A 13,976-nucleotide genomic window follows, 5' to 3' on the forward strand; every position below is an offset into this window, starting at 1 on the left:
TACCTTACCTGATCAACCTCCACAATTATAAAGAAAGAGATCATTGCAAAGTTACCAAGTCTTGCTCTCTCCCAAAAAGGACCTAAGCCTTCCCTGAAGTTTCAGCCATTCGTGAAAGGAAGAACAGAAATTATTTCTCCCAAAACCCAAATAATGTTGGCATTTGCTGGCGTTACTTACATTTATGTTGTAATTGGAGTTTGTGGCAGTTTGGTATGGATGCCAGCCTCTAGGTGGGATCTAGGGATCCCCTGGAACTGCACATCATCTCCAGACTATAGAAATCAGTTCCCCTGGAGAAAATGAATGCTTTGGAGGATGGGCTCTATGGCACTGTACCCCACTGAGGTCCCTGTCCTCCTCAGGCTCCATCCTCAAATCTTTAGCAGTTTCCCCACCTAGATCTGGCAACTGTACCCCCCCATCCCCCACTGGTAGCCAGGGGGACCTGGCAACCCTACTTTTAGGGATCACTGGAAGGTTGACTTTAAGCAAGATCCCCTGCAATCACTAGGCTGTGAATCCATGTGCATGGAAAGCTAGCCACATGAAAGATGTCCCTAAAGGAAGAACATATATTCTTTATGAAGAACATATCCTAGAACTTACAAATCTAGCAAACTACCACTTCTATTCCAGGTTATAACAAGTTGTATAGCCAGGAGACTACTATCCGTGAAGATTCACAACATTTATACCTGTCAGGATACAGGCCTGGCAATAAATAAATAAATAATTGTGTCTGCGTGCATGTGTATCTCCTCAGTTGATGAAGATTAGCTGTCTAATAGACTTTTAATCTTCCCCTTCTACTTTCAATCCATGAACAGCTAATGGAGAGCAACAAGTAATTATATAAGGTTCTGAATATCATCTGCATACTGAAACTATACAACAGTATCTTTTCACTTTTCAGATTTTCTTTTAGAAATATTAATATAATCACTAATTCCAATGGCCTTAAAGCTAATAAGAAAGAAGGTAGCAACCTATGGTGATTACCTCATTTCATACTACTAATAACAATAAGTATAACTGTTAGCATAGATCTTTCTGCCAACATTCCATTTTGCTTGTGCAAGAAACACATTAATTAACAAAGGACAAACCATTTCCATGAGCTGAATCCAAAGGACTATGAGAGAAGCCACTTCTCCCTTCAAGCTGCCACCCACTGTACTCCTTGAAATGTTGGTCATGGGGATGGGGAAGCTGTCAGAAACAGAGCAGGGTGTGATATAGAGGTCTGCAGGGAACGGGAGGATTCAGCTAAAATAGCTGCACCCCTTACATAGGAGGAAGCATCCTCTGCATTTCTAGAAGGCAACTTTGGTTCCAACTGCATAGCTATATAACAGGAGATAATTTATTTTGGTTTTGTGATAGATAGATAGATAGATAGATGATAGATAGATAGATAGATAGATAGATAGATAGGCTACAAATCACTGTTTGGTGTAGTGTTTAAGTGTGCGGAATCTAGTCTGGGAGAACTGGGTTTGATTCCCCACTCCTCCACTTGCACCTGCTGGATGACCTTGGGCGTTTCTGTCAAGAGCTCTCTCAGCCCCACCTACCTCACAGGGTGTCTATTGTGGGAAGGGGAAGGGAAGGGATTTGTAAGCCACTCTGAGACTCCTTTGGGTAGTCAAGAGCTCTCTCAGCCCCACCTACCTCACAGGGTGTCTGTTGTGGGGAGGGGAAGGAAAGGGGTTTGTAAGCCACTCTGAGACTCCTTTGGGTAGTGAAGGGCGGGGTATAAATCCAATCTCTTCTTCTTCTGTTCATTTATTCTTCATCTATCATGCTATTTTCATGTAACAAGAAAACAGTGACCCTTTCTATAATTATACCACATGCCATTCACTCAAGCCAAAAGAACCAAGGAAGCTTTAATAACTACCCATCATTATTATTATTACTTTCATATAAGCACGCTATCATGTATCTAGACAGAATTTAAAGTATTACAGTAATTCCAAAGCCACTTCTAAACACAAAGTGTATATTTAAATGTGCAAGACAGGTATTTTCTCTCTATCTGCTTTTCTAAACCAAAACATTTTATGCCCAATTTTTTACCATTTAAAAAAACTACATATATGTGTTTTTTTAAAAAAACTACGTTCAAACTAACTTGGTATAATGCTATTTTATTCATAGAAATAATTGGAAAACATAAAACATGCAGTTATTTAAGGAAAATTAACTTCATAAGTTTAAGTGTCATTTTAAATTACAACCAATTAATGTCTAATTCCAGAAAGGGCTTATAAAGCAGCACTACTTGAAAAGAAGAGCATCACAAGCAATGCTGAATATATGCAGTACTGTACTTGTAGAAAGCTAAGTATCAAAATATAAGGCATTAGACAGAAAGCCAGTTGCAGAGTACATTTTTTCATCTATGGGATGGCCTTTGGAGTGATAGCCCTGGCCAAATTCTGTCAGTTCTGAAGTTCATGGGACTAGGGCTGCCAAATCGGGCCGGGGGGGCGGGGAAACCCCCGCTTTGGAGGCCCGATTTCCGCCACGGCGGAATCGGGCCCCGGGGAAAACCCCACCCCCGCGTGCACGTCACAGGGAAGTGACGTCATGACGCCGGGCACGCTGGGGGTGGGGCCACAGCCATTTGAGGGGAAAACTCATGCCGGGAGCCGGGCTGGAGTCCCCCGCCACAAGGGTTAGCGGCAACCCTGCATGGGACAAAGCCATAGGGAGGCAAACTGGGACCAGCAGACTGAGATGACTCAGAGCTGAAGGTATAGGCTATTGTTGGGAAAGGTCCAAAGTAAGACAGGAGCCCTGTGAAGACTGACAGTTCTTAAATCACAATCTGTACACTGTAAACACTGAAGGCACAGTTTGCGTGATCAGAGACATCTGTGCAGAACTTAAGATGAAGGCCACCAGCAGAAAATGGAATTTCATACCACCATCCTTCACATGTACATTTCTATCCATTTTGACCCTCTGTTCAGGGTAGAAAGGCAGCCAGATACAAAATCTGCAGCTCACTGACTGACAACTTGTCACAACAGTTTCCACAACAGAATGAATAGCCTGGAGGAAAGCTAGCCCTGAGAACTGCACCAAGCTTAATTCTCTCAGTGAGAAGTGGATCTCTGAAAGGTTCTACATGGTAGCATAGAATTTATCACTCCTTTTGCACTATATGTCATAGGCAGAGGAGATTAGGCCCTGGGCAACTAGCACTGTGGCTCCTCAGTTGAATAAGGTAGCCACTCAGTGGATATGAGCTGCTGGTTTTGGATGCCCATCAGATAGCAGGCTCCTTTGGCATGCAACTCCATCATCTGCCAACAAACTGACTCCACATATTACTGATGCATGACCAGGTCAGCATCCAGAACCAGCAATGTGACCATAGCCATGTGCAAGACAGTCTGGATCATGACAAATATTCATAAAAACATTTTGTTGAATTGATTTTCCACACAACTCACATCTAGCTACTTACATGAAATGAACCTAGTCAGGGGGAAAAATTCACCTCACATAGCCTAAGCAAATGTTTTCACATGCTTTCTTACGAAAGAATCACTCCAAAAAGGCCAGTCCATTGATGCAAACTGTTATGCCAAAGTTGACCCCAATATAATATTTTATACATATTGTGGCACCAAGGGAAGGTTATTATCTTGCAAATATTAATAATTTTTCTGTCCTTGCTTAGAAAAGAAGAGACTACTTAACAATAGAATATCAATGAAATATACCTTCCTGGATTTCTCCTTTGCACTGAGATAACATGACAGTCTCAGTCCATGCTACTGGAAGGTCCACGTGCTTTCCACAGCCTAATGTGCGAAGACCTGATCTTCTCTGCATAGGCAACAAAGGAAGAGAAGCCAAAGGGAAAAACATGACGCAAATCAGTCCAAAAGTTGTATTCTCATAGGTACCTTAGACAAATTCATAAAGGAAAGGTCCGTCAATGGCTACTAGCCATGGTGAATTAAGGGAGCCTGCATGTACTGAGGCAGCAAACCTCTGAATGCCATTGCTGGGAGGCAGCAGCAGAGGAGGGCCTAAGCTCTATGCCCTATTTGTTTGGCCTTCCAGGACTACTGGTTGACCGTTGTGTGATACAATGTGCTGGACTAGACAAGCCCGTGGTCTGATCCCTCAGGCTCTACTTCTGTTCAACTTATTTAGAACAGAATTTGTGCCTACTTAAAGACAGCTGATGCAAATTACAATTGCTACAAGTACAAGGTGTTTAATCCCTTGAGTTGACACTTAATGGAAGAGAAATGGTAAGCTATAATCATAGTGTTATTACAATGAAGTACCTTGCAACAAAAGCAATTAATTACCTCAGCCAAGTTGTAAAAAGGCTGTTACACTGTTATCTATATAAGACTAAATCATATACGCTGATCTTACTGAAACAAATCCCATAAGCATTCCTGGTTTGGACTTTGAAACCTAGTTTAGTCTGGGGTAGATTCTTTTATTGTGTGGATCAGCGTTTATGTGTGCACAAGGGTTGTATCCTGAACAGTTGTTAACCAAAGAAAAAGGAGGAGGGCATTTTTGCTATCATTTCAAAATTCATTCTTTATACATTCCACTGAATGAAATAACATATGCCAAACTGATCAATAGTGATTACACAACACACGTCATTTGTGACAGACCATATTTTTTCTCAACTGCTACAAGAGACAATTTTTTTCCTCAGCCCAGGAAAACTGATCTTTATTATCCATTGCAGATCCTCAAATCTCAGTAGGAGCAATGGGATATATTTTATTGATGCATTCTTTTCTTGTTTATTGGCTCTTGCATTCCAGCATATAATTCGCATCCGCCAGCTACATGCATTATCAAGTCTCTCGTCTCAGTTCTAATTACCGTTTGTACCAGGGGTCTTGTTGTAGAAAAAGAGCTGCCGGAGCTCATTAGCATAACTCATTAGCATAACTTATTTGCATATGCCACGCCCCCTGACATCACCGGAAGTGACAGAAGGCCACACCCCCTGACATCACCGGAAGTGTGTCAGAAGGCCCGGCTACTTACCCTCCTGCTTCATCCTCATTCCCAAACGGAATGAGGATCGAAGCAGAGGGCGGGGTAAAGAAGGGGGCGGGGCTTCACCACGTGACCGCCCCGCCCCCTAGAGGTTCTCTTCCGGAGCTCCGTACCTGAGAGCTCCCCCCCGACTAGAGCCCTGGTTTGTACAATTCTGAAGGGAACATTAAGGTAACCACTGCCAAATATCCAGGAATGGGAGAATCTATGTGTTGCAGGAATTTTCAGCTCCTGATGTTTTCACCCAGGTTGACCTCCAATTAAAGACGTCTTGATCAACTGATCATATGTATTTGAATCAATGAGTTAACCAATTGAAACTGATATTACTTGCAACCCAAAGAGCCCTAGCAGAAAGCACCAGCTCATGCAAGTGATCTCCAATCAAGGATTTCCAGCAACTCTCCCCCAGCTGCAGCCCTGAGGTAGACTAGAAAAGGCAGATTTATGGAGAATAGCTGGCTGTTAGCCCTGACAGACAAATGGGGCCTCTGGGTTCAGAGGCAGAATACCTCTAATTGTCAGATGCTGCAGTCATTAGGTGAGGGCTGTTGTTTGCAGGCCCTGCTTGTGGACTTTTCTGTGGCGTTTCACTCATCACTGCTGGAAGCAGGATGTTGATCTATCGCTCTGATCCTGTATGTTTATTTTATGTTCTTATAAATTTCTTCTTTCCACTGCTGCTATTGGTGCTTTCCCCCCAGCCATCTCAGTCCCAACTGTTATCTTAAGTATTAACTGGGGAGGGGAGAGCTAACAGAATTGTGGGGGGGAAACTCACAATAATTTTTTAAAATGAAAAATCCCCTCTCCCCATATGATTCACTAAACATCAGATTAACTAACCAGTTAACTGAACTGAATCATAGCCCCATCCAAAGACAGCAAAAGGAGGACATTGCTGATGCTGGCGTGGCACCACCAGCACCACTAATGGGTATCCTATGCTTGCTCTTCAGATGGGAAACATGTACAAACAAGACCTCACACCAAGATGATTTCACCAGGGTCCACAGCAACCCAACCAATCACATTGCAATGCACAGGCAGAGATGGAAGCAGCTAACTCATGACAGGTAGAAATGGAAGCAGCCAACTAACAAATGCTGACACAGCCATGCCCCTGACATCAACCTGTCTTGCAGGACACAAGGGGGGGAGCAGCACCCCTCCCCCAGTAAGCAGTCCCCCAGTAAGGAGGACTGGAGGGACAAGTATAAGGTCAAATGAACACATGCCAGGGAGACCTACAGTGGCAGGTTTGAGTCCCTTCCTGGAGCCATAGGTCCCTTTAGCCAAGCACACACAGGGGGAAGAAAAAATGGTCACTCCAGCAATACCACCCACATGGTTCTGCAATTTAATTGCAACCCCATTACAATGCCCAAAACCTCTCCTGCACAAAGGTTCAGTTTTGGGGCAGCAGGAAAAAGAAACACCAACCTTTGGAGGATGTAGGCACGCACCAGTACACCAACAGCAGAATACACAACTGCACATTTACAAAAAGCAGACCTAACAACTCAACAGTTCACTAGGCGAAGGCTAACAGGGCCCACTCAGAAGGCTGCTGATAAGAAGGCAAAGCTAATCTTTCAGCCAGCAACAGGCTGATCATCAGCAAAACAGAAGGATGAGGTTATACTAGAACATGCAACACATGCATCTGGGAATAGTCCTCTAATCACACTCCCAACCACACTCCCAGCATTAAGAATCCCCCAGCAGGAGCAGAAATTATCTGGAAGAATTAATGATGTTAATCCAGAAGGGTTAAACTTTAATTATCATCTGTACAGGGACTTTCAGTCTCTATACATAACAAAATCTTATTAAATTTTGCAGGCAAACTGATTAATTTTATATTTCCCTCCTCATCTTGGATAGTTCTAACAAGACTACCTTTATGGTGGCCAAATTTTGTGCCTCAGCATAACTGCTTAAATCTTTTTATTAATTATGTCTGTACTATTGAAATCAGCCTATAATGTGGCTTCAAAATTTTATTGTATGTAGATGTGCTGATGATTCTGTCTGTCTGTCAATCTTGGCTAATCTATTATCGCAATGAATAAAGTTAAATTTAAGAACCCCCAGCAGCTGTGCTGTTGACACCAGTTATACATACTAAGCCAGAAAGGACAGAAGTATACCCAAGGTCCCCAACTGACACCATGCAGTGAGCCAGTTTGGTGTAGTGGTTAAGTGTGCAGACTCTAATCTGGGAGAACCGGGTTTGATTCCCCACTCCTCCACTTGCACCTCCTGGATGACCTTGGGCAAGCCATAGTTCTGGCACAGCTGTTTTTGAAAAAGAGCAGTTTCTGTCAGAGCTCTCTCAGCCCCACCTACCTCACAGGGTGTCTGTTGTGGGGAGGGGAAGGGAAAGGAGTTTGTAAGCCGCTCTGAGACTCCTTTGGGTAGTGAAGGGTATAAAACCAATCTATTCTTCTTCTTCATGGGCATAGCTACCAGATGGCCCAGGAAGGATCTCAAGGCTCAGGTTTTGCACCAACAAACACAATTGTGTGTGCTCATGTTGAATGGCTGCCCCCCACACCAATAATTTTGGTCAGCATGCCCGTATGAACCATCTGTCTACTATAGACAGAGGATTCATTACTGTCACCATATCTTATTCATCCAAATTCAATCAAGACAGAGGACAGAGATGAAGGTCCAGTGAAGTTATCTGTTCCTGATGGGGTAGCCATACTTTGTCTGATCCACTCTGCAGTTTGAGCATCTTACTGCTCTTTTAGCTGTAATTGTGACTATGAACCTTGGGGCCAGCTGCACCAAATGCCCCCAGCATGCTGGCAGCACCAGAGGGTCCACTCAGCTCCAACTCACCCATCACCAATGTCAGGCAGGGTTGAACCCTCCACATGGTCTGAGTACTAAAAAAGGACTCAGTAAAGTATTTCACTCTGACTGGCATGTCATAATAAACAGAATCAAAATTCTAAGTAAAAAATCTAAATAGGAAATGCTTTAAAGGCCTTGTTGGATTAATGTACAGTGTACAATGTTATATTCTTAAATAAATAAAACCGGTTTACTTATTTGTCAGTGAATAGCATACCACACTGAAGATTGCACTTTTACATGTCTATTATGGAGCTGTCTTAATAAGTTATCTAATGCTAATCTTGTCAGGAGGTAAATATAACCCAAATCTGCCAGACCTTACCATGATAGCTATGGAACAGTGCCAATTATAAAAGCTTTCTGCTGAATGATGTTAGCAGTGAATTCTTCCTGCCAAATAAAAAGTGGAGGAGGCCGGATGGACTTCATGATAAAACTCATGCTCTACACCCATGATATGCAAATAGATTTTTAAGCTTGCCAAAAAAAGTATAATAATTTCATTTGGAAAACAAGAGAAATTACTCTAGTCCCACAGCTTCCTTGATTGTGTTTACTGAATGGTACTGTTATGGCCTTTAAAATACCTTCACAATTTAAATTACTGTTTTATTTCTACACATTACATATTTTTAGCTTAAAAGAACTGCTCAGAAAATCACAAAGCATGAAATCAGACCAGAACAATATTCTAATCAACTATTTAACAAAAAAATACTGTTAAAATTAAGTAAATAATGAACATTGTAAATTAGTAACAGTTATATTAATTGTCAACTATGAGATGCTACAGTAAACATTTATGGTTAACAGATGGTCATCATGAATGTCCTTTTAAAAATTCTGTAGTGTATACAAACCTTGCATCTGGCAAGCATTTTTCTAGCTAGCTCGATGAATTTTTCTTGGTCATCTGTTTGTAGAGAGTCATTGAAGTCCTCAATGAATTCTTCTGTAAGTTGGAAAGGGTTTCTAAAAAATAACCCAATAAAATATTTTAGCTTATTTGGGACTTCAAAAAGAAATAGTATCAAAATTGCAAGTATAAAATTTAAATATGAAATACTTTAAAAGGACTTGTTACGTATAGCATAGAATGTTTTTATATTCTTAATTTCTGAGCTATTACCTCCTGCTAGCTCTTCCACTCTTACCACAAACTTGATAATATCCAAAGTGCTTCTGAAAATCTGACTCTTGACAATGTTATTCAAATAGAAGGGCACACCTGAGCAAAAGCCATTTCCTCCAGGGAAACTGACCTGCATAATCTGGAGATCTATTGCAATTCCAGGAGAAATCCGGGCCCCACCTGGAAGCTGGTAATCCTTCTGACAACCTGATTTTACACAGTCAACTGTGATTAAACCCAGTGGGTACAATGGGTTTAGACATTGTGACTAATGAGTTGTATAAGAAGAGTCATGGACAAAATCTCCAGTAAATAGGGTTGCCAAGTCGAAATATCTCCTTACCGGGGGACTCCCGCGCTGCGGCTGGAGCGCATGCGCACAAAGCGCATGTCACCCGGAAGTGACGTGACGATGCTGGGCATGCTGGGGGCGGGGCCACGACCATCCGAGGGAAATAATAGAGTTTTCCCTCAGATGATCGTGGCCCCGCCCCCAGCATGCCCGGCATCATCACGTCACTCCTGAGTTACGCGCACGTCGGGGTGGTGAAGGGTATAAAACCAATCTCTTCTTCTTCTTCATGGGCATAGCTACCAGATGGCCCAGGAAGGATCTCAAGGCTCAGGTTTTGCACCAACAAACACAATTGTGTGTGCTCATGTTGAATGGCTGCCCACCACACCAATAATTTTGGTCAGCATGCCCGTATGAACCATCTGTCTACTATAGACAGAGGATTCATTACTGCCACCATCTCTTATTCATCCAAATTCAATCAAGACAGAGGACAGAGATGAAGGTCCAGTGAAGTTATCTGTTCCTGATGGGGTAGCCATACTTTGTCTGATCCACTCTGCAGTTTGAGCATCTTACTGCTCTTTTAGCTGTAATTGTGACTATGAACCTTGGGGCCAGCTGCACCAAATGCCCCCAGCATGCTGGCAGCACCAGAGGGTCCACTCAGCTCCAACTCACCCATCACCAATGTCAGGCAGGGTTGAACCCTCCACATGGTCTGAGTACTAAAAAAGGACTCAGTAAAGTATTTCACTCTGACTGGCATGTCATAATAAACAGAATCAAAATTCTAAGTAAAAAATCTAAATAGGAAATGCTTTAAAGGCCTTGTTGAATTAATGTACAGTGTACAATGTTATATTCTTAAATAAATAAAACCGGTTTACTTATTTGTCAGTGAAGGCTTCCCAAGTCCCCGCGGGGCCCGATCCGCCGGCAGTGGGGAATGGGCCTCTAGGGCAGGGGTTTCCCCGCCCCCGGGGGGACTTGGGAAGCCTACCAGTAAAGTGGTGACCAAGCATGCTTTTTACAGTACGGAATTTCTATCTATCATAAACCAGCTCCATCACTATTTGGTACTATTTAGTACTCTTTTCACCAGCATTATCCTTCTGATAGACTCAGCCAATGTAGACTCCTCATCAAAAACATCCAACCACAGGCAACTTCTAAAAAATAGGAGAATTTAAGCAGCTCAGTGTTTTATGTTGGACTATTTAATGTTGGGGTTTAATTGCTAACTTTTTATGGTGTTTTATGTTCTTATTATGTTTAAGTTTTGTAAGCCACCTTGGGCAGGTTCCCTGGAGAGGTGGCACGTACACTTTCTAAATAAATCAGTCCTACTGGATTCAGTGTGATATTCCTTTTTGATGGATTTAGGATGTGTGATCCAGCTGAACTTGTCTACACCATTTTGTCTCCTCCCTTCTTTGTTCCTATAAGGAAATGGCAGTTACCTTTTCAAAATCACATATGAATATTTGTATATGTAAGGATAATTTTTAACAAAATTATTTTAATTGTTTTTATTTAGATTTTCCCTGAAATGTATGTCTTTGCTTGCGATCTAAATAGAATTTATGTATAGTCTGTAGTCTGCTATGCCAGAATTTTGAAGTTGTATCTGACATACAAAGTCATTATAACAAACAGTAGGTGAGTAAGTCACAATGAGCTGGCAGGAGCAATTAAGCCATGTTGTGAGTTAAAATGAATATTAACAAGACAGCCAACATTTCAAAAAGTGAAAACTACACAAAGCAGTTGTTTAAATTTAAAATCTTCTAGAAATATATACAAATGGCTTCTGCTGGAAAATACTGTTCCTTGGCCAATCAAACAATTGTAGCATAAAATATAGTTTAACAAATCACAATTTTTTTTTCTGTCAAAATTTTCAGTCACCACTGCTGCTGCCAAAGACTGTCTGTGGCAGATGGATGGGCAAAATCCATTGTTCATCACCCCTGTTAAACAAGTTGATTAACTGCAGCCAGCAAAGAGTAAGATCCTGCTCTCCAATTTTCAATCAAGAATGATTTGCACATGATGATTTGCTGTAACTTTGTAGAGAATTGATCCAGGTGGTCAGCCATGTTGGTCTGAAGCAGTAAAACAAATTTAGACTCCAGTGGCACCTGCAAGACCAACAAAGATTTATTCAAGGTATGAGCTTTTGTGTGCATGCACACTTTTCCAAAAAAATTAGAAAAACTGTATGTGCATACGAAAGCTCATACCTTGAATAAAACTTTGTTGGTTTTATATGCCACTGGACTCTAAATTTGTAATGTTTTTAGCCAACTTGAGTATGCTAATGAAAAGTTGGAATATACATTAAAAAAAACCTTAACAATTCAGTTCAATTCAATTACCTTTATTGGCATAACAAATTTAACAAATCAGCTCTAAAGAAGACTGTGAATGATAAAATATCTACATGACTTCCAACTTCCAGTGGTGCCAACCTCCAGTGGTGGCTGGGGATCTCCCACTATTACAACTGATCTCCAGGTGACAGAGATCAGTTCACCATGAGAAAATGGCGGCTTTGGAAGGTGGACTCTAAGTCCCTCCCCTCCTCAAACCATGTCCTCCTCAGGCTCCACCCCCCAAATATCCCAGTATTTCCCGATCTGGAACTGGATACCCTACTTTCAAGTGGATGACCAGAGCAGCAGGAGCACATATATATGACTAGAATGGCATGAAAGGTTGCATTACAATCCTAAGTACAGTTGGCCATTGACTTCAGTGGACTTAGAAGTGTATAACTCAGCTTAGGACTGTAGCAGCATCAATAGAACTAAAAAAATGACAAGGCCAGGCTTCTACCTTAAACAATGTAGCCAAAATCCAAGAGTGCCCAAAGTCTGCCTTGTTTATGATAAATCAATAAATAAAGGTATTGATGGGGAGCTGACTATGCCTGCTCTTACCTAGTAGGTCTAACTACCATCTTCCACCATAAACTCTGGGAAGACTGCCAGTGCAACAGTGATGTTATTATAAACAAGAGCAAGGTAACTGGCCAGCAAACCTGGACTTTTGTAAACAACCTACCAGAGGTGGCAATAATATTTAAAGGGGGGGGGAATAATAATAGTACATGGAAGCAGGAAAAGGACTGGGACAAGTATCAGCTATTGGAGAAACCTGCTAAACCTTATAAGTCCACCAAAATCCACTGGATTGAACAGCAAGATGTCATCACAAGGCCAATCAAGCCAACTGAAGAAAACAACACCAACAGCTTCACCAAGCACATTAACAGCTGGCACATCCAAATTTTCACTGCCAGCACAAAAGGAAATGCAGGTGGTGGTGCAATCATCCATTCAGAGCAGTATAGCTGAAGCAATTCAACCTATCAAAATAATCATGGACGAAATCAGAGATTCCATTCAGACAGCGATCAATCCCATTTAAAAAGCAATGGAAGACATAACAGAAAAATTCTCTAGCAGTCTCCGGGCACTTCAGAAACAAATTTCTGATAATACACAGAAGATCACTGAATTGAATACTTCTACAGCCAATATAGAAATTAAAACACAAGAAATGGAAGATAGGATAAAAGAGACTGAGACAAAACAGATAAAACAGATAAAAGAATATTTAAACAATCACCAACCGAAAAAACTTTCAGAAAAAAAAAGAGAGATTCTTAACCTATTACAATGATGGAGGTAGTAGAGGCCTTAAAAAGACAAAACAAAGGTAAAGCACCAGGTCCAGATGGACTACCGATAGAATTTTACCTTACTTTTGAGGAACAACTGCAATTACATTTTAAAGATGTTTGTAATAACATGTTGACTGATGGAGAGATTCCGGAATCATGGAAAGAAGAGAAAATTTCATTAATTCATAAACAAGATTCGGATGGAAAAGAAATTAAAACTTACAGATTGATTTCTTTATTGTGGACTATAAAATTTTTGCCTCAATCTTAGCAGAAAGATTATAAAAAAACTTTTATCAAAGATAATACACAAAGACCAAGCGGGTTTTTTTCCAAAAAGACAAATTAAAGACAATGTGAGGAGTATTCTAGATATAATAGAATACTATGAAGTCCATCCGGAAAAGCAATTGGTTTTGATATTTCTAGATGCGGAGAAGGCCTTTGACAACGTCAACTGGAATTTTATGTTGGAAGCACTGAAAGAGGCACAGGTTGGTGCCAATTTTGTGAAGATGATTCAGGCAATCTATACCAAACAAAAAGCGGTGGTAATGATTAATGGGGAACAGACAGAATACATCAAAATTCAAAAAGGGACGAGACAGGGATGTCCTTTATCCCCTTTGCTATATATATTTGTACTGGAGATACTCAGGGGTCATTTCCTGCAGGAGCGCCACAGGAGCGGAGCTCTGGCAGTAAGGAGCCCAGGGGGCAGGCACATGCAACAAGCCCCACCCCCTACTCCCAGCAGCCCTCAGTCAGAGCAAGAAGCAGTCAGGTAAGCTGCAGAGCTCCCCCCGGCCCAAAACAGTCCAGTGGCACCTTTAAGACCAAGTTTTATTCAGGTACAAGCTCTGCACGTTCCCGTCCCCCCCCCCCATAGCTGGCAATCCAAAACAGTCCAGTGGAGCCTGAGCAGT

The 13,976-nt window shown here is 41.6% G+C and overlaps 1 protein-coding gene across 1 annotated transcript in view; it reads right to left on the reverse strand.

Moving 5' to 3' along the window:
* The window catches only part of TMEM232 (transmembrane protein 232), a 191,072-nt gene extending 181,618 nt beyond the window's left edge, over positions 1-9,454 (reverse strand). Inside the window, exons 1-3 of the mRNA XM_015419320.1 lie at positions 9,408-9,454; positions 8,793-8,904; positions 3,741-3,846 (exon numbers count right to left, since the gene is read on the reverse strand). Coding sequence (XP_015274806.1) covers positions 3,741-3,846; positions 8,793-8,904; positions 9,408-9,454 — 265 coding nt within the window. The remainder of the gene's footprint in view (positions 1-3,740; positions 3,847-8,792; positions 8,905-9,407) is intronic.
* Positions 9,455-13,976: the final 4,522 nt, after the last annotated feature.

This window comes from Gekko japonicus, unplaced genomic scaffold (genome assembly GCF_001447785.1).
Source record: "Gekko japonicus isolate JY-2015 unplaced genomic scaffold, Gekko_japonicus_V1.1 scaffold257, whole genome shotgun sequence".
Taxonomy (NCBI): Eukaryota; Metazoa; Chordata; class Lepidosauria; order Squamata; family Gekkonidae; genus Gekko; species Gekko japonicus.